Source organism: Oncorhynchus mykiss, chromosome 20 (genome assembly GCF_013265735.2).
Source record: "Oncorhynchus mykiss isolate Arlee chromosome 20, USDA_OmykA_1.1, whole genome shotgun sequence".
NCBI classification, from domain to species: domain Eukaryota; kingdom Metazoa; phylum Chordata; class Actinopteri; order Salmoniformes; family Salmonidae; genus Oncorhynchus; species Oncorhynchus mykiss.
In genome coordinates this window covers 19,826,161-19,848,362 of record NC_048584.1, presented here as the reverse complement: position 1 = coordinate 19,848,362, position 22,202 = coordinate 19,826,161, and the positions used below count along the sequence as shown (strand labels likewise).

Genomic DNA, 22,202 nt, shown 5'->3' with positions numbered 1-22,202 from the left:
CTTAAGTACATTTTGCATGATGAAAATACATATCCATATTAAGGTTAGGGCTGAGTGTCTGCAGATTTTTGCTCCACCCTTGCACTTGATTGATGAATTAATTAATTACGGTTAAGGTCACTAATTAGTCTAGGTCTTAGACATAAACAAAAACGCGTAGACACTCTGCCCTCTTTGGAATGAATTTGACATCCCTGGGTAAGTGTAAACGGTTAGCGAACATGCTAAGTAGTTGCTAAAATGCTGAAGTTGTCCGTGATCACTTGTCTTTTTTGGTGAATGTGTGATATTCCGTGTTCAAGTGCTATTCAAAACTAGGAACCTCTGAATTATCCGACTTTCAGTTTGCAAGTTGTAGTTGTACATGTACTGTGTTCAACGAGTCAGCAAGTCTGAAATGTACAAGTTTCTTATCTCTGTGAGAGTGGCAGTCTGAAGTTTGGCTCAGTCGCAGGCCTGTTTGATTCTTGTTCAGCACATTAAGTGATGCTAAGTTTCTGTTATTTTTCTTGATTTGAGTTTGGTACAAGATCTTGAAATATTTTTTTCACCACACTGAAGACCTAGGTTCAATATCCACGGTTCGCCACTGCGCAAACATGTCTAAAAGATAAAGACTGCTCTTACTATCCTTCCCCGTCTCCCCTTACTAATAGTGAGCGTGCAACTTTCAAAGAATCCCCCCACTCTTCCCTACCATCAAATCAAGATTTTGACGAGTAAGATAAAAGTTTGACCATATTTTTAAACGAGTCAAGTTGGATGCCCAGGTTTCAATAGTCGATAACATATTAATGTTTCATGAAATAAGTGTATATACAGTGCATTCGGAAACTATTCAGAGCCCTCCCCTTTTCCACATTTTGTTACATTACAGCCTTATTCTAAATGTATTAAATAAATGTTTTCCTAATAAGTCTACACTTGCAATACCCCATAATGACAAAGCGAAAACAGGTTTATAGAAATGTGTTAATAAAAAATAAAAAAATTAGAAATACCTTATGTACAAAAGTATTCAGACCCTTTGCTATAAGACACGAAATGGAGCTCAGGTGCATCCTGTTCCATTGATCATCCTTGAGATGTTTCTACAACTTGATTGGAGTCCACCTGTGGTAAATTCAATTGATTAGACATTATTTGGAAAGGCACACAACTGACTATATAAGGTCCCACAGTTGACAGTGCATGTCCGAGCAATACCAAGCCATGAAGTTGAAGGAATTGTACGTTGAGCACCGAGACAGGATTGCATCGAGGCACAGATCTGGGGAAGGGTACCAAAAAAGGTTACCAAAAACATTTCTGCAGCATTGAAGGTTCGCAAGAACACAGTGGCCTCCATCATTCTTAAATGGAAGAAGTTTGGAACCACCAAGACTGATCCTAGAGCTGGCCACTCGGCCAAACTGAGCAATCGGGGGAGAAGGGCCTTGGTCAGGGAACCCGACGGTCACTCTGACAGAGCTCCAGAGTTCCTCTGTGAAGATGGGAGAACCTTCCAGAAGGACAACCATCTCTTCAGCACTCCACCAATCAGGCCTTTATGGTCGAGTGGCGAGATGAAAGCCATTCTTTAGTAAAAGACATGACAGCTCATTGGAGTTTGCCAAAAGGCACTAAAGGTTTCTGTGTCTTAGGTTTGTCTTAGTTTTCTGTGCCTTTTCAAAATGAGTGTGAATGTTTATTTTCAAACACTATAGTTGTGGCTGCCCATAAGGGTACATGTAGTGTTGGTTTCATGAGCTGAAAAAAAAGATCCCGTAAATGTACCATATGCACAAAAAGCTTCTCTTAAATTGTGTGGACAAATTTATATATATATCCCTGTCAGTGAGTATTTCTCATTTGCCAAGATAATCCTTCCACCTTACAGGTGTGGCATATCAAGAAGATGATTAAACAGCATAATCATTACACAAGTGCACCTTGTGCGTGGGACAATTAAGGCCACTCTACAATGTGCAGTTTTGTCATGTAGCACAATGCCACAGATGTCTCAAGTTTTGAGCGAGTGAGCCTCCAACATCGTTTTAGAGAATTTGGCAGAATGTCCAACTCGCCTCACGACCGCAGACCACATATAACCACGCCAGCCTAGGACATCCACATCCGTCTTCTTCACCTGCGGGATTGTCTGAGACCAGCCACTGATGAAATTGAGAAGTATTTCTGTCTGTAATAAAGCCCTTTTGTGGGGAAAAACTAATTCTGATTGGCTGGGCCTGGCTCCCCAGTGGTTGTGCCCAGGCCCAGTCATGTAATCCATAAATTAGGGCCTAATGAATTTAATGACTGATTTCCTTATATGAACTGTAACTCAGTAAAATCGTTGAAATTGTTGCATGTTGCGTTTATATTTTTGTTTAGTATATTTATAAAACGTGGTTTAGATATTGTTGTTATCAATGACTGTAGAGGTTGTAACCCACTATTATTTTGGGCTGAGTCCAAGGATTTCCATTGAGAATTGTTTATATGTTGCCACCAGCAGGGGGCGCTGGAGCACAGAGGTTTGCCCTCTCCCCTCAACAGCACTCAAAGAGGCTGTGACAATTAACCGTTTCTCCTCCTGTCTCTTTTTTCGTTGTTCTCTTAAGCAGGTATGTGGTGTAAACAAGCACATTATCTATAGAAAATGTTAGCCTAAATGGTTATCTGAGTGATACTTACCTTTTATGTTGAAGTTGTAGAATGTAAATGTGTAAATTGATTGAGTGAAACTGTTAGCGATCTTGACATGGAGATTAGGGTTGTGGCTAAGTAAGACTAGGTCATATAATAAAATAATAAAAAATGGTGCCAGATAATATTTTGGTTTGAATGTATTGATGTATAGCTCCTCTGAGGTAATATTCTACTTTGTTTATATGGTCTAGGCACTGACATCTCCCCACCCATGTGCTATGTTACAGAGTTGTATTTTTAGAGAAACACTATATGCTAAGCTAACTGTGCTAACGCTAGCCTGTCAAGCCTATAGGGTTGCTATTAGGTTAACGGCTACAGTTAGCTGGCTCAGTATTGCTTCCTACTGTGTATTCCTTTTTGTTTAACTTTTTTTTTTATCTTAGGTTAAAGTAAAAACGGAGAAGGTATATTTTTAAATACAAGTTACTGTATCAGCTAGTATGACTTTTTTAAATACAGAGGATGTGTGTTACTGTACTTAGTTATAGTACTTTCTAGTCTTTTACAGCATCTGAGTGGATTATTTATGTTGCAGATCAAAATTCACCCCGACTCAAACTTTACTGGCCCAAAGAACATCTGTAGTGCGGAGTTGTCAACCATGACTGAGAGGTCTTGGAGCAGGCAGGCCTTCCCCGGGAGGAAGAGCAGCTCCGTTCTGTCAAGATCAAGGCTAGGTGGGGCTCGGGAGTAGCTTTCTCAGGCGCATTATAATTTAGTTCAAAGAAGATCTAATCACATTGGGTCTTTTTTGGGTGGTCTCCAACACAGAATGCACATATCGGAGATACATCGCCTTTGAAAAGAGGCTACTCGCAACTTTGGTTTTAGAAGTGGGGACATTTATTTTATAGATTTTTTCCCCAATCGGATAAACACTCCAAACAGCCTACCCGATCACTCGGAGGCGTCCGCACGGTCCTAAAGCACACCTTTGCCCATGTTTTGTATCACATTCCATTGATAAAACTGGGGGTGACAAAAATGCAATTTTCAGAATGGGGGGGAGACATGTCACTGTCCGCAGAGAAAGTTGCACCCCTGGCTATATGTATGTATTATTTGTAGCATTGTACAGCTAAGTCATCTTCTGCCCTAACTCAAATTGAAATATCTGGCTGTGTCATTATGACTTTGGACAATTATTTGACACATTGAAGTTATTTCATTTGAACTATGGTTAAGCTAAAAGGGAGAAGATGGAGAGAGAAAAGGATCCTGGAAAAGTGACAGTAATTGGTGAGAAGGTTTTTGTTCATTGATTGCAAATGAGCATTTGACAGTGTGCGGGTATTATCATGATATTGTTTTAAACATAATATAACTCATAAATGACTCATGGCAGAAATAATGGTGAATATGATTCCAGACACTGACATGGCTTAAAAGGATACTGTGAGATTTCAAGATTTAGGTCGTTTTTTTACTTACCCAGAGTCCGACGAACTCATGGAAACCCATTTTTAGGTCTTTGCTTGCAGGAGATTATTGAAGTTAGTTTAGCGCAATTACTGGTAGTCTCCCACAGTAGCCAGCTCCTCTCAGGGTAATACACCTTCTAACTACTCCAAAGCTGTGTGGTTGGTCATTTATAGTCTATACATAGTAATCGATATTTTATAAATGAGCTAATTTGACTGATAATCATAAGAAACGAGATTCTAGCCACGTCCTCATTCTCTGTCCGGTTAAAGATCGCAGAGATGTACTGTATCTCTTATTATGGCGTCTGTGAGCGCATGGACAGCGCCATTGAAACAACTCTGAATCATGGATTACCGTTTCTCCTGGTCCATGGACTACTTTCAGGGTAAGGAACCATCTGACTGACTATAAGTTTTAAAAAGTGAACTATCCCTTAATTGAATTTACAAATCATTGCAAATAGGGCATTAATGGTCAAGGATTTCTGATAAGCTTTTCACAATGTTTTTTTCATTATATATATATTTTTTATATTTATGGCCTCAAACCCAACCCTAACTGTTCTATGTGCTCTTTGTCTTATGTGTTGCTTTCCTCCCACAGATGCTGTCATGATGTGCTTCCCTGGTGCAACAAAGGGACAAGTGGGAACGGCTTAAAACAGTAAAAGTAAATAAAAGTTAATGACTAGGATTAGTTAATGACTGTGTTAGCTTTGTTGTTGGCTAGCTCTTCTGAACAACAGTGTCCTGACGAGTGAGCACGTTTTCGATGCCAGGCGAAATCGCACCTAATTAGCTCATTGGGTGTATCCAAATAAATGTCACTAGAAAACATCTTAAACAAATGCAAATGCAGCTACTTTGTTGTTATTCTGTCTGCACTGTTTGACGAGACATTTAAGTTAGCCGTAGTTGGCTAGCTAGCAAGCAAGGGATAAGAACGTTGCCAGCGAGTATGGCAATGGAGCATTTATAATGAACAACTTGTTCTCTCCATAGATACAGAACAAAAAGACTAAACATTTCTAGCAACCAAACCGATAGAACGAACGACCAGCCGGCTTAACACATATCGTTTCGGGACTATATCTTTTGGAAGGATGAAATAGTATGAATAAATTCATCAAAATAAAGTTTTTAATGAAAATATGTCAATCATTATTTGAACATGTTGTTTAACCTGTTGTATAAAAGTGACAATGGCCTTGAAGCCGGTGTTTGGAGGATATATTGGCACGGTTTGCTGGCCCTCGTCTCGGTTCTAACAGCACCCATGCCAATGTATCCTCCAAACACCGGCATCTCGGGCATTATCACTCAAGTATTGTGACATACAAAGGACCTATATGTAATAAACATTTGAATACCATGTTTCATACATTTACAGTATGAGCATATAAGTATTATAAATAAATGCATATATACTGTATGTATATAAAAGTAAGAAATGTATGTCATGTAAATGAATATTTCAACATATACAGTATGTGACATATACGTACATATGTGTGGATACATATATAAGCATACTGTATATGGGCATATACACTGAGTGTACAAAACATTAAGGACACCTGCTCTTTCCATGACATAGACTGACCAGGTGAATCCTGGTGAAAGCTATGATCCCTTATTGATGTCACTCCTTAAATCCACTTCAATTTGTGTAGATGAAGGGGAAGAGGACAGGTTAAAGAAGGATTTTTAAGCCTTGAGACAATTGAGACTTGGATTGTGTATGTGTGCCATTCAGAGCGTGAATGGGCCAGACAAAAAAAATGTAAGTGCCTTTGAACGGGGTATGGGAGTAGGTGTTCCTAATGTTTGGTATACTAAGTGTACGTTTACACCATATATGCCCATATAAAACATATCCTTAATATACATATATTTCCATATATTAGTTTTCCGTATAGGTAGGTAGCCACAACAAATTGAAATTCGTAACATATAAGTTTTGCAAATGTGTAACATATTGTACAAATTGCAATTCGCAACATATTGTACGAATTGCAATTTGTAACATATCATGCGAATTGCAATTCGTAACATATATGAAATGAATGATGGACATCCACAAATTCATTCATACCTACTAAATGGAGTGTCTTGGATGTACATACAGAATAATATGAAATGCTCTGAGACCAAGTTGATGTGTAGGAGAGTGCACTTCTTTTAAAACACAAAAAGCGTATAGAAAGACAGCAGTCACAAACAGCATGATGTTAAAGCATAAGCACTCAATCAATTCACTCGGACATAAAAGGCCAGTAGGCCCAAACCATAAGAAAAACACAACCACTAGGCTAAGAAAATATATTTGTACAAGCTCAACAATCAAAATATAGTATTTTTCTTGATATTGTTAATTATCAGGTATTCCAATTTCAAACTCTTAATTGAAACAAGATAGTGGAGCAAGCCTGAACCCTTGTTGCCTATATATCTTAATGTCAGCATCAAGATAACACGCACTGTAGCCTTCCTTCAGACACAAGGCTGTTGAAGGCACAAGTCAGTATGCTTTGTAATGTCAAATAGCCCCCAGTTCACTCAGAGGTGAGGATTTCTTATTTTAGTCACAAGGGCATAATGTTTCATAAATATCTGGCCATTCCCATTCACACACATGGGTACAAATACTGCACACTGGAAACAATTGGATAGAGGAAACCTTTTCACATGATCCATAATTCAATGTGTAGACCAAAGGCCTCTGAAGGACCAAGGTAATGTCATTTATGCATGGAAATTAAGTCAATCTTTACAAAAACATTCTACAAAAACCTTACACTAACAGCATTGCATTACATTATATTACGAAATAATAAAATATCTCAGTTTGTCATCAATCTCGAAGTGTTCAGTGTTTGGGACTGGGAACGCAGTCAGTCACATCACTCAACTGTAGAAAGAAGTAAGGCATAATACAAAGATAAACGATCATCAGAGCGGAACGTGTAACATACAGTTCCTGTAGTATTGTGCAGTGTGATATTTTTTCTATGGCGTATAGTTGGAATAATTTTTCCCAATCCAATGATGATGTCAATGATGCTATAATTAAGCATTACTGAGCATATCAATATCTATAAAGACGGGTTAGCTGACAATGTCAAGAAACAACGATGCGCGCATGTCGATGATGCAGAAGGCCATGTGGTGTAATGATTCTGGATGGTCAGATAGCTAGCAACAATGAGAAGAAGCTGTCATGTGGGGAATCGTAGGTGGCTCGTTTCAGCTCATTGCATCTTGTTATTGATACCATTTCTTGTTTTGACTCATGACACGTCTACGCTAATATGGCTAAAAATGAATTAGCTAGCTAACCAACAACTGTAACTATGTATTTGAGAGACAACAAGTGCTCATTGTGCAAATATATTTACATTTTCAATAAACATTTAGAGACTAAATATAGTTTACATGCTGTCAACCACCTAAGCCAGTTATTTTGCCCCATAGTTGCGCACACGTCGGTTTTGTTGCTAAACAACCAACCTGTCTATAAATGCTGATTCAATTTCCCACGCAGTTCTACTTTCAGCCACCAGATGTCCTAAATGGCCGGCCAAGCGCTGCGAATATACACATCTCCTGCTCTCTCAATGGCTATCTCAGTGGGTGTCAGGAGACCTGTTACGCTACATTACTCCATTAAATTATTTTATAATCTTAACAATAAGAGAGTGATCCAGTACTTCTTGGAGCTCAGAGGATGTAGGCAGGGTGGAGGAAGTCTTTAGGGACGATACCGATGGTACCATTTAGCTCTCCGACCCACCAGCCATGGATGTTATACTCCTGGAACACAGAGAGACACAAGTATGGTGAGGAGGAACACGCATAACTATGCTCAGTAGACTATGTCATCATAGGTTTATAACAGAATTTAGCATTGCCTCAAAATGGCTCTTGATACCTTGTTTTGGGGTCATTTTTGGGGTACATGCAGATTGAGAATTACCAGGGGCCCAGGGGGGTCTCAGATTGTCCTATTGGTTTAAAATGCAATTTGTACTGCTACAGTGGTAAATATTCAAATAAAAGCTTATTCCAAATTAAACGAACACTCCCACATGGTAAAAAAAAAAAAAATCCATGTGGCAGCACTTGTCATCCCGTGACAGTCCCATATTTCAGCCTCTTTTCAGGTGTCCTTTTCTTAACACAAAAAAAGGTCCTTTTGTCAGTCAGAAAGGCACATCAATTAATTCCGGCTACAAGAATGTAGACCCAATGACAATCGCTAAATGTCATTACACTTTTTGGTGTTTTGTAACAGATGTCTCTTTCCATTCATCAAATGGCGTGAGACCCCCCCCCCCCCCGAATGTCACGGTGTAATTCGCACTCTGGGTACAACATCTGAAAGCCAAAGGCTATCTTATATCTATCGATCAATCCATTTGTATGAGGTTTACGTGTAGAACGCATGTTTGTAGAACCATTTCTCCCTCTCCTGGCTGTCTCTCTGGCCACTGGTGTGATAGATCCCACATCCTCAGTCAGCAGCCCATCCTATCATACAGAGAGTTCTGACACCTCACTATAGAGCCAGAGGAATGAAAAACAGACCTACTCCTAATGACTGGTGACTGGACAGAGATAACGTATAAGTTGTGTCTGGACAGAGATGACATATTGGCCGGTTAGAGCTCACAGATCAGAGTGATGGTCCAGGCCTGAAGTGTTCTTAGAGCAGGTCATGATAAGCAGCTCATCCATCTGGATGTGCAGAACAGAGAGAACATTATCATTCTGTCTGTTCACCTACACAGAGCACTGAGAACTGACTGTTTCAATGCAATTACAGAGTGATTGAAGGTGGAATACTCCACTCAAAATGGCAAATTGATGTGCTTGCTGGCTTTAAGACATGTGAAGCAAGCACACACATTTTCTTTCTAGTCCCTGTGATTTCCAACACATGGCCCTAATATCTGAAGTAATAAAAACCCATGTTTCTATCTTAAAAACCAAAAACATACAGCGAAAATGTTGTGGAAAGCTAGCTTGAATAGTAATCCAAAAAAGGAGAGAAACAGACGGACTGGGGCATCAGAGAGTAGGAACGAAACCGTTTCTCTCCCCCGGGGCTGTTGCAGCTCCATTCCTCCAACCCCAGTGACAGAAAGTTGTATTTATCTCCCCAGCCCATCTGTGCAGCCAGTCTCACGTCCTCCCTGAGAAAGCTCTTTTTGATTATTAACGCCACCATTTGAATACGCTTGCTACATCACCACAGTGTGCCAATGGCAGCAAAGGTCTGTCAAGCATGCCAACTCCATCTTCCTCGCTGCTTACTACGGGTTCATACAGAGTACACCTGCTGGAAGGGGAGGTCTCGTAGAGAAGCATAGGGAGGAAATGTATTCCAATGACAATGCCCTAACTTCAATCTCTCCTACCTCCTTCTGATTTTTCTCCTTTCATTTGGTGTAAAATGCATATCAGACTTTTGGATATGATGATCTTCCAGTGATTTTTTGGGGACTTTTCCTGTTGAAAAGTAATATAAATACAATAAAGTACACTCACTAAAGGGTACATAAAATCTAAATTTTGAGCAAAATAGTGTTTTTTCGACACAACTGATGGTTGGTCTGATGGTCACTTTGTGACGTCATCGGCCTCCCCCCCCACACACACATGTTTCATGTGATGGGGGATACCAGTGTCCCCTATTGAGATGTGACTTTTGTTAAGTAAATCAGGTGTTAAATGAGGTGAAAATGAGAATGGAGTAGGACTTTAAGTTTCAGGAGAAAATAGAATGGATAACACCTTTCTGTGGGTGCCAAGGATGCCATGCCATTTCCATACCAAGACATTCTCCTCCAATAAAAAAATTATCAAGTGGCCCTTAGTGGCAGTCTGGAATGTTTTGTGCGGCCTGAGTTCATAACTGTGTATGGTGGGAGGAGGTGGAATGAGGAGAGAACAGCGCCATGTTGTGGCAGTGCTTTGACTCGTTGACCTCCCCATGACTCCTCCATTGAGAGGGTGCAAATGAACATGGGTGGGGCCGGCACGGGGAGAGAGGGGGATTGCGCAAGTTGCCATGACAACATCTGCAGTACACCAGTAGCATCGTTTATTTACCACTCAGGGGGCTGGCTAATGGTGACATTTGGATGGACCCATCGCTCACTTTGGGCAGGAGGACAGATTGACAGCTAACGATGCCTGAAGAGGAAGGAGGTTGGCTTGACTGTCTCTCATAGGGTGAATGACAGAAGCAGGATGCAGGAGAAGGAGCACTTTGTATGCCATGCCAGGTCACTGTGACAGCTGCTCTACCCGATTCCCACTCTCCTCCTTGAGCTATATATTCACTCCTTTTTGAACATCAGGTTCTGCTCACGTTCCACTGTCATTCTGTGTATTTTTGCTCTCACTATTTCTCTTGATGTATAAGCAATACATACACACGTAAACACATACATTCACATACACAGACGCACACACCTACATACACACACGTACGAACACAAACACACACCTACATACACACACGTACGAGCACAAACACAAACACACACGTACGCAGGAGGAGTGTTAATAAGACTGACCCATAAGGCAGGCCTTGGGCGTGATGGAGCGCAGGAAGTCTCTCATTGCCCTGCCGCTGAACCCGCCGTCTGGGTGTTACAATCTCTCCCTGCCCTCCCTCCATCGCCCCCTCTTTCTCTCTAGCTACCTCTCCCCCCTCTCTGTTTTGCTCTCATCCACAAGGAGAGTCATCAGACACACACTGCAGCGCTGCGTCTCTCTCCACTAGTCATCCTAACAATGAAACATGGACACCTCTTACAAGCCGCAGCTCCTGGTCTATTTGACCACAAATCTAGTCAAAGAATTTTGCTCACACAGGTGGACTGGACTGCCTTAGCTGTTCTGGAAATATTTTTGCACATGGACACGTATCCGACCATTGCAAAATAAATGTCTACTTATTTTTGCCAGATATGAATATTTAAAGGGAATCCTAGCAATGCCTATTTGGACACACTGGTTTTAGGCTTGGTGATTTCTTGAAATTTTAATAAACAGGCAATCTTTTAATTCAATCAACGTGATAGATTCAAAGTCGAGAGATAACTGAGCATGAGAGTGGTCTAAATGATGAAGGAACAAACAATCCGCTTCTCTTCGAAAGCCGCCTTTGGATTATGGATGGTTCTTTAACTTAATAGCAATTTAAAGTGGATTTGTGTATACCACTGAGTGTCTGTAATAATAGCTGTTTACGCTGCCCCTCATTTATAATAATTAGGCAGAATGTTAGGGGTTGCCCAGGCACAGTTCTAGGCTATTGGCTCGGCCGGAAAAATAACCTTTCTGTAGTTGACCGGGAGATGACCACTGCCTCCTAGATGACCCCAAATCCCAGACTCACCCCCTACCACTTTGGGTGGTAAATAGGATGTCTTGCCCTGTCTATAGGGTATTGGTGTCTATAGACACAAAAGCAGCTTTAAAGGGGTGTGTGACAAAGGAAAGGAGCGATAAAGAGAGGGGGATAAAGGGTTCACACGAAGCGATAAAGGGATCTCCATCTGATTGTTTTTCCTCCCTTTCCCTTTTCTTTGGCCACATTCACATTGTGTGACCTATGGCAATGGGCCAACTGGGGTTGTTATGGACTTAAGGCAGTTGAGGACATGAGAATATGACCCTATGTGGAAATAAGATACTCACATATTATTTATCCTAAGAAAATACAATTCAATGCAAACTACATATTTTTGTCAATCACTTTGTCAAATTGTTCAGATGTAAGTGGTATATTTTGAAAACTCTTAGTACAACAGTAAATCTGCAAACACTTGTAATGCCCCCTGTCTTTTTTGTTCAGAACCTTTGATTGAGCATGGAGTTCAACACATCTTTCACCTCTGAGTCATACCATGAGAACATTTAGTTTAGTCACCAATACATCCGATAATAATGAGCTCACAGTTTAGATTTAACTAAAATGTAATCCAATAGCAAAAAAGACATAATGTAATTTTAAAAACTGATCTTTTTGAAGTGCTGAATAGAAGGAATAATAAAGGTTAAATCAAATGTTCCATACAGTATTTAGCTATGTACCAGTATGTATAATGTTTTCAAGTTTACTGCAAATCATATAAAAAAAATATATAAAATGTAAGGTTTGGAGCAGATGTCAGTCTTACAGTTTCAGTATCCTTATAACGTACATACAGTACATTTGGAAAGTATTCAGACCTCTAAAAAACAGAATTCAGACACTTTGCTATGAGACTCGAAATTGAGCTCAGGTGCGTCCTGTTTCCATTGATCATCCTTGAGATGTTTATACAACTCTATTGGAGTCCACCTGTGGTAAATTCAATTGATTGGACATGATTTGTCAAGGCACACACCTGTCTATATAAGGTCCCACAGTTGACAGTTCATGTTAGAGCAAAAACCAAGCTATGAGGTCGAAGGAATTGTCTGTAGAGCTCCAAGACAGGATTGTGTCGAGGCACAGATCTGGAGAAGGGTCACAAAACATTTATGCAGCATTGACGGTCCCCAAAGAACACAGTGGCCTCCATCATTCTTAAATGGAAGAAGTTTGGAACCACCAAGACTCTTCCTAGAGCTGGCTGGCCACCCGGCCAAACTGCAATCGTGGGAGAAGGGCATTGGTCAGGAAGGTGACAAAGAACCCGATGGTCACTCTGACAGAGCTCCAGAGTTCCTCTGTAGAATTGGAGAACCTTCCAAAAGGACAACCATCTCTGCAGCACTGCACCAATCAGGCCTTTATGCTAGAGTGGCCAGACGAAAGCCACTCCTCAGTAAAAGGCACATGATAGCCCGCTTGGACTTTGCCAAAAGGCACCTAAAGGACTCTCGGACCATGAGAAACAAGATTCTCTGGTCTGATGAAACCAAGATTGAACTCTTTGGCCTAAATGCCATCCCTACCTGGCACCATCCCTACCGTGAAGCATGGTGGTGGCTGCATCATGCTGTGGGGATGTTTTTCAGTGTCAGGGACTCGCAGACTAGTCAGGATTGACGGAAAGATGAACAGAGCAAAGTATAGAGAGATCCTTGATGAAAACCTAATCCAGAGGGCTCAGAACATCAGAATGGGGTGAAAATTCATCTTCCAACAGGACAACGAACCTAAGCACACAGCCAAGGCAATGCAGGAGTGGCTTCGGGACAAGTCTCTGAATGTCCTTGAGTGGCCCAGCCAGAGCCCGGACTTGAACCCGATCGAACATCTCTGGAGAGACCTGAAAATAGCTGTGCAGCGACACTCCCAACCTGACAGAGCTTGTGAGGATCTGCAGAGAAGAATGGGAGAAACTCCCCAAATACAGGTGTGCCAAGCATGTAGCGTCATACCCAAGAAAACTTGGGCTGTAATCGCTGGCAAAGGTGCTTCAACAAAGTACTGAGTAAAGATTCTGCATACTTATGTCAATGTCATATTTCAGTATTCCATTTGATTATAAATTAGCAAAAAAAATGTAAACCTGTTTTTGCTTTGTCATTATGGGGTATTGTGTGTAGATTGATGAGGGGGAAAAACAATTTAATTAATTTTAGAATAAGACTAACTTAACAAAATGTGGAAAAGGTCAAGTGGTCTGAATACTTTTCGAATGCACTGTATGTTGAAGAAATCATCAGATATTATGGGATGTATTGCACAAGATCAACTTTTCTATGTGACTTACATCATTACTGCAACTGCTACAGTTTCACCAGCTAAAATGATCAGCGTACAGTGTATCAATGAAATCCAGATAATGAGTGGAATATATTGTTATATTACAACCAAATTATTTCAGCAGCGCATTGCACATTACACTATAATTCCAAATGGTAGCATATATAGTTTCCACTTTGTCCTATTGAAGCACGCTGACTGATGGAGGATAATGATGTAGTTACAGACACATCTTTATATGATTTGGTTCTACCTTCCAACATAAATTGATACATTTCTGATGTAAAAATATAGAATGTGACATATTTATCAGCATCATTTCTCTTGACGCCGTTAATCACGTCTCCATTTCTTCAACGCATGTAACCTTCTAAGCGCACCTTTTATGTGCAGAACATAACACAGTAAATGCTTGCGCCTTTAGCTACTTTGCCAAAGACCGTGTGCCTCTAGACAAAATAATGTAAAAATGATGCCCAATATTACCGGAGCTAAAGTGGGCCCAATATGTTATTTTATTTCTGCTCCGGATTCGTGAGCCATTTTAAACTACTCGCAGTTCGCTATGTTTTGGTTTGATAACAAACGGTTGCTAGCCGGATAACTTGACCACTGACTAGGCTATGTACATATTTGGATGGCACAGGAAAAATTTAAAAGGAATAGGCTACTCAAAGAGATGTTTCGAAGGTAGGCTCCATATGCAAGCGTGGGGTGTGTATGATTGTATGTGTGTGTGAGAGAGGATGTGTGTGAGATCGGGAGTAAGTAAGAGAGAGAGAGGGTGTGGGAGGGAGGAAGGGTAGGCCTACACTCATAGAAAAAAGCGTTCCAAAAGGGTTCTTCAGCTGTCCACAAAGGAGAACCCTTTTTGGTTCTAGGTAGAACTCTTTTGGGTTCAATGTAGACGCCCCCTTGAAAGAGTCCACCTGGAACCCTTTAATGGTTCCAGGTAGAACTCTTTTGGGTTCTATGTAGAACTCTCTCTGGAAAGCATTCTACATGGAAATCAAAAGGGTTCTACATGGAACTCAAAACGGTTCTACATGGAACTCAAAAGGGTTCTACTTGGAACCAACAATGGTTCTTCAAAGGGTTCTCCTATGGGGACAACCGAAGAACCCTTTTAGGTTCTAGATAACACATTTTTTTTCCCTATAAGTGTATGTTGGAAGTTCTCTGAAAAGTACAGATGGTTACAATGTTTTCGTAACATTCTTCAACAAGTTTAATATGTTCCTTGTATCCATAGAGCCAGTTATTTTTTCCTTTAGTGACACTCATTTAGAATGCCTGAAGCGTTAAGCTGTGTTGTGTGTGAGAGAGAGAAAAGGTGTGCCTGTGTGAATGTTTAAAATGAAAGTTATTTATTTATTTCTGTTTTGATTGCATTTATGAATACAGGTTTTTAATTCATTTAATCAATTCTAAATTGTTTGTTTTTTCTCCTTGCTGCAAACTTAAACATAACTCATGGTTATTTACTTAGGGTAAAGTTCATGTTAATTTAAGAGGGAGATACAGCCTACTAGTGTAAATCAGTCTCAGTGTGTGTGCTGTCATCCATTAAACATTCACAGTATTAATTAGAGACAGAAACGCACAGAGGTAAGCCACTAGGTGTCACTAGTGTCCATGTTCTGGAGACAACAGCAGTGTCTAGAGTAGTCCTCTCTCTCTCTCTCTCTCTCTCTCTCTCTCTCTCTCTCTCTCTCTCTCTCTCTCTCTCTCTCTCTCTCTCTCTCTCTCTCTCTAAAGGAGGCTGGATGGGTTGACATCGTAAATCTCACCCACTCCATTCCACCATTCCAGATGAGTGCCTCTGGGAATATCGGAATGTGGCTGCTAACCTGTGGAGCCATGTCTTTTGATTCCGGCTACATAAATTACCGTTCTGGAATGCAGGACAACCCGAAAGATTAGTGAGAACCATGCTTAGGAGTGAATATAAGCAATACAGATGTTAGCAGAGCAAAGATCGTATTTACTAATTTCAGGCATTTTATCAGGAGTCCTGGGGACCTCCTCCTCCACTTTGGAGGTGGGCATCTGGAAGGTGAGGAACTCAAACATCTTCAGGAACTCCTTGGAGGAGGGACCCTGGAGAGACTTGACCAACACTGAACCAGGAAACTCCTTGTGACAGAAACTTATAATGTAAAGGCCGGGTATCCTTCATCTTCTCTGCATCTCCTAAGGCTTCAAAGGAGCTGTAACGAGCCAACACTCAGCACCTATTTTTTGGCATTGAAATTAGTCTAATTGTCCCGCTGAAAAATAAAACTCTATCCCAGGGTTAGGTCTGGGTTAGGGTTAGGGTTAGGACACGGGAGTCTGTCAGGATCAAAATAAATCTAAATAGAGTAAACACTAATAAAAAGTTAGACAATAACAATTACACAATTGTATATGCCAAAGACACACCAAACGGTGTTAAATCCAGTAGTATATCCAAAAAATATAAAAATGGTAGAGAGTAAAATAGTTTGATATTAGTATGATAATGTTTATCAGAAGAATCTATAACAGCTAAAAACATGTCATGCTCTAAAATGTCACACACACACACACACACACACACACACACACACACACAATTTCCCCCTTATATACAAACACAGTAAAATAAAAAACTATCCAATAAAAAGAAACACACAAATACTGTAAAAATGCTCCTCTTTACAGTAATATCTCGCTAGATCAATAATAATTGATGGGGGCTCTTTGTATAATCGTCATGTAATACTCAGTTCACAGCCATACGACACCGTGCCTGTGGCTAGCCCTTAGCCTGGTCTACACTCAGGCAGTTAATCAAATCACAGAGTTTCTGTATTCCAACGTGCCTAGAATTTTTTTGTTGATATTTCTGCCAATGTGCATGATTTTTTTTTGTTGTAGCTGGTTGCACACCGCTGCCTACGTAGCTGCTGTGCTGAGTGCTCCACTGCCGCCAACCCCCCTCCTTGATCGCCTTTGTTCTGGTCACTGGTGTAGCCTACAAACTTCATGTTGTACACAAAATTGTTAAAACTATTGGATTCCATGCCTCAGTAAGCATCATTTCATGTTCTTTTTTCAGGATGGGAGGAGAATACATGCAGCTATTTACATATTTGACTTAAAATACGTTATCAAAATGTTCGTATAAACATTGTTGTCAGTATTGCAAACATAAGCACAACACAAACGCGCAGTCTAGCGATTTCATGTTTTTCTTAGCTGCATGTAACTCATACAAACATTTTGATAATGTATTTTCTGTAAAATATTTACTTGCCACAATATCAGCATTTACACAATGGGTAGGTCTAATCCTGAATGCTGATTGGTTAAAAGCGCATTCCAGCTGGTGTCTATTCCACAAGTTACCACCGGCTAAATCTATGACGTTAAAATGCCTATTTACTCTGTTCCATCTGACTGCATAATCCACTGTCTTATCAGCCCAGCCAGGCAATTTATAAACTCGATATCCACTATAAAAAGCATCTAGATATTATCTCACTTTTTTTTTAGATTAACATTTAGTTTTCAACTGCGGAGATTTGTATAAACTGTCGTATTCAAATTCGATTTCTAACTGTCCCATAGTAATGAACGTGTAGGGGTCAGGAGTCTGGAAGAGAGAGAAGTAAGGCAGCGTTTCTCAGCCAGTCAAAATATTTTTTATGGATGTACAGTTGAAGTCAGAAGTTTACATACACCTTAGCCAACAACATTTCAACTTAGTTGTTCACAATTCCTTACATTTAATCCTAGTAAAAATTCCCTGTCTTAGGTCAGTTAGGATCACCACTTTATTTAATGAATGAGAAATGTCAGAATAATAGTAAAGAGAATGATTTATTTCAGCTTTAATTTCTTTCATCACATTCCCAGTGGGTCAGAAGTTTACATAGACTTAATCAGTATTTGGCTTTAAATTGTTTATCTTGGGTCAAACGTTTCGGGTAGTCTTCCACAAGCTTCCCACAATAAGTTTGTTTCATCAGACCAGAGGACATTTCTCCAAAAAGTACAATCTTTGTCCCCATGTGCAGTTGCAAACCGTAGTCTGGCTTTTTCATGGCGGTTTTGGACCAGTGGCTTCTTCCTTGCTGAGCGGCCTTTCAGGTTATGTCGATATAGGGACTCGTTTTACTGTGGATATAGATACTTTTGTACCTGTTTCCTCCAGCATCTTCACAAGGTCCATTGCTGTTGTTCTGGGATTGATTTTCGCTTCTCGCACCAAAGTACGTTCATCTCTAGGAGACAGAACGCGTCTCCTTCCTGAGAGGTATGACAGCTGCGTGGTCCCATGGTGTTTATACTTGCGTACTATTGTTTGTACAGATGAACGTGGTACCTTCAGGTGTTTGTAAATTGCTCCCAAGGATGAACCAGACTTGTGGAGGTCTACAATTTTTTGATTTTCCTATGATGTCAAGCAAAGAGGCACTTAGTTTGAAGGTAGGCCTTGAAATACATCCACAGGTAAGGTACACCTCCAATTCACTCAAATTATGTTAATTCGCCTATCAGAAGCTTCTAAAGCCATTAAATAATTTTCTGGATTTTTCAACTTAGTGTATGTAAACTTCTGACCCACTGGAATTGTGATACAGTGAATTATAAGTGAAATAATCTGTCTGTAAACAATTGTTGGACAAATTACTTTTGTCATGCACAAAGTAGATGTCCTAACCAACTTGCCAAAACTATAGTTTGTTAACAAGAAATTTGTAGAGAGGTTGAAAAACGAGTTACCTACCTACCTCCTACCTAAGAATATGTAAACTTCCGACTTCAACTGTTTACAAAGAAATGTACATTGAAAAAAAGGTAGAACAAAATGAAAATGTTGGAATGCTGAATGCCAAGCATCACATCTGGAGGAAACCCGGCACCATCCCTACAGTGAAGCATGGTGGTGGCAACACATGCTGTGGGGATGTTTTTCAGCAGCAGGGCCTGGGAGACTAGTCAAGATCGAGGGAAAGATGAACGGTAAAAATACAGAGAGATCTTGGATGAAAACCTGCTCCAGAGCACTCAAGACCTCAGACTGGGGCGAAGACAATTATATATATACGCTGCTCAAAAAAATAAAGGGAACACTTAAACAACACAATGTAACTCCAAGTCAATCACACTTCTGTGAAATCAAACTGTCCACTTAGGAAGCAACACTGATTGACAATAAATTTCACATGCTGTTGTGCAAATAGAATAGACAACAGGTGGAAATTATAGGCAATTAGCAAGACACCCCCAATAAAGGAGTGGTTCTGCAGGTGGTGACCACAGACCAATTCTCAGTTCCTATGCTTCCTGGCTGATGTTTTGGTCACTTTTGAATGCTGGCGGTGCTTTCACTCTAGTGGTAGCATGAGACAGAGTCTACAACCCACACAAGTGGCTCAGGTAGTGCAGCTCATCCAGGATGGCACATCAATGCGAGCTGTGGCAAGAAGGTTTGCTGTGTCTGTCAGCGTAGTGTCCAGAGCATGGAGGCGCTACCAGGAGACAGGCCAGTACATCAGGAGATATGGAGGAGGACAACAACCCAGCAGCAGGACCGCTACCTCCGCCTTTGTGCAAGGAGGAGCAGGAGGAGCACTGCCAGAGCCCTGCAAAATGACCTCCAGCAGGCCACAAATGTGCATGTGACTGCTCAAACGGTCAGAAACAGACTCCATGAGGGTGGTATGAGGGCCCGACGTCCACAGGTGGGGGTTGTGCTTACAGCCCAACACCGTGCAGGACGTTTTTCATTTGCCAGAGAACACCAAGAATGGCAAATTCGCCACTGGCGCCCTGTGCTCTTCACAGATGAAAGCAGGTTCACACTGAGCACATGTGACAGACGTGACAGAGTCTGGAGACGCCGTGGAGAACGTTCTGCTGCCTGCAACATCCTCCAGCATGACCGGTTTGGCGGTGGGTCAGTCATGGTGTGGGGTGGCATTTTTTTCCATGTGCTCGCCAGAGGTAGCCTGACTGCCATTAGGTACTGAGATGAGATCCTCAGACCCCTTGTGAGACCGTATGCTGGTGCGGTTGGCCCTGGGTTCCTCCTAATGCAAGACAATGCTAGACCTCATGTGGCTGGAGTGTGTCAGCAGTTCCTGCAAGAGGAAGGCATTGATGCTATGGACTGGCCCGCCCATTCCCTAGACCTGAATCCAAATGAGCACATCTGGGACATCATGTCTCGCTCCATCCACCAACGTCACTTTGCACCACAGACTGTCCAGGAGTTGGCGGATGCTTTAGTCCAGGTCTGGGAGGAGATCCCTCAGGAGACCATCCGCCACCTCATCAGGAGCATGCCCAGACGTTTTAGGGAAGTCATACAGGCACGTGGAGGCCACACACACTACTGAGCCTCATTTTGACTTGTTTTAAGGACATTACATCAAAGTTGGATCAGCCTGTAGTGTGGTTTTCCACTTTAATTTTGAGTGTGACTCCTAATCCAGACCTCCATCGGTTGATAAATTTGATTTCCATTGATAATTTGTGTGTGATTTTGTTGTCAGCACATTCAGCTATGTAAAGAAAAAAGTATTTAATAAGAATATTTCATTAATTCAGATCTAGGATGTGTTATTTTAGTGTTCCCTTTATTTTTTTGAGCAGTGTATATTTTTTTATTTAACCTTTATTTAACTAGGAAATGACCCTAAGCACACAGCCAAGACAACATAGGAGTGACTTCGGGACAACTCTCTGAATGTCCTTGAGTGGCCCGGCCAGAGCCCGGACTTGAACCTGATCAAACAACTCTGGAGAGACCTGAGAATAGTTGTGCAGCGACGCTCCCCATCCAACCTGAGAGAGCTTGACAGGATCTATAGAGAAGAATGGGAGAAACTCCCCAAATATAGACGTGCCAAGCTTGTAGTGTCATACCCAAGAAGACTCGAGGCTGTAATTGCTGCCAAAGATGCTTCAATAAAGTACTGATTTAAAGGGTCTGAATACTTATGTAAATGTTATATTTCAGTTAATTTTTTTAAACAATTGAATCCATTTTAAAATAAAGCTGTAACGTACCAACATGTGGAAATATTCAAGGGGTCTTTATACTTTCCAAATGGTATGGTATAACTTTGGCACAGGGTGATGAAAAACACCCTTTTTTACTGGTCTGAATACACTCTCAGCTGCCTGGAACATTCAGCTGGAGCCTTCATAATATATATGTTTTGGAATGTTTGTTCTAATCACCGCAGGGTTTTTGATTCAGCTGTTCAGAAATATGAGACAGAGACATAGACTACATCTTCATGGTTCAGAAGAGGGTGAGTACAGAGCGAAACGTGAAGGGCGGGGGAAGTTAGAAAAACGAATGTGTGCATAAAATAACACATGCGCAGAATGTGATCCGGATCTTAGGCTTTAAGAAAGAGGTTTCCGGAGGGGCGGGAGGGACGTGGGGGAAAACTCAGTAGAGCGGGGCGTGGGGGAAAACTCAGTATCTGAAGCCTCGGCCTTAAAAATAACAGTTTGTTAGCACCATTGATTTAGCACTTAGAGCGTGTCCTTACTCCTTTGTAATTATGGGCAGTGTTGACATACACCCAGCCTCCCCCAACACCTCAAGCCTCTGTTCATGAGAATTTATGGGCCTTAGTTTTATTATGGCCATTTTATGTCTGTGTTCCCCAGTTAGAGCTAGGCTTAAATTGCAGCCAAGGGCCTGTATTTCATTCGTAGAGGTCAGGATTCCCAGGAAACCCCTGTTAAACTAAATTGACTGCTCTACTGACGCACCAGAGAGGGAACAGGGATTGCCCTCCCATAAGGCTCGTTAAAACAAACATAGCCACGTAGGGTCCTAATCGTGTAATTCATGAGGAAAATGTGGTACAAGGTTATGAGTGTGAGTGGGACACGGGTGGACTAGTGTCACACTAAACCAAAGGCTTCCACTCAGAAACAGACAGGAAGGAATCACCTCTAAATTAATTACAATGAGGCCCTCACTTTCAATCCATTACGGGACCGTTAGAAGGCTCTGTTGTAGTCTATCGGCTTGACAAAACGAGTCATCTGTATCATTATAGCCGTGTACCAGATGGTACAGCTACAGCCACTAACAGTTGGTCTGTTACAGTGAAAGGTAGGTAAGCCAACACCTACACTGAAAGGTAATACTGTAGAAATCCTAAAACACTTGAAGGCTGGTAATGTCTTCTTGATCCACTTCCAACAGATTCAGAGCAAGTGGCATTATTATGCTTCTATGAAAAATAGACTGGGTTGTTTTGACATTCCTTTATAAACTAGTACACATAGATACATGCTCCTTTATCTGATACTGCAGAGGAGACCACCGTGTTCAACTAAAAATTATTCTTAACTCTTCCTATAAAATA

At 41.1% G+C, this 22,202-nt stretch overlaps 1 protein-coding gene and 1 long non-coding RNA gene across 2 annotated transcripts in view; one reads left to right on the top strand and one right to left on the bottom strand.

The window, feature by feature from the left end:
• Positions 1-1,866: 1,866 nt before the first annotated feature.
• LOC118942049 lies at positions 1,867-5,257 on the top strand. The gene is made up of 2 exons (XR_005037955.1): positions 1,867-4,504; positions 4,723-5,257. It is a non-coding gene; the product is annotated as an uncharacterized LOC118942049 (long non-coding RNA).
• Positions 5,258-6,273: 1,016 nt separating this feature from the next.
• The window catches only part of LOC110498765 (src kinase-associated phosphoprotein 1), a 44,340-nt gene continuing 28,411 nt past the window's right edge, over positions 6,274-22,202 (bottom strand). The window contains exon 12 of the mRNA XM_036955941.1: positions 6,274-7,931. Coding sequence (XP_036811836.1) covers positions 7,839-7,931 — 93 coding nt within the window. The 3' untranslated portion in view covers positions 6,274-7,838. The remainder of the gene's footprint in view (positions 7,932-22,202) is intronic.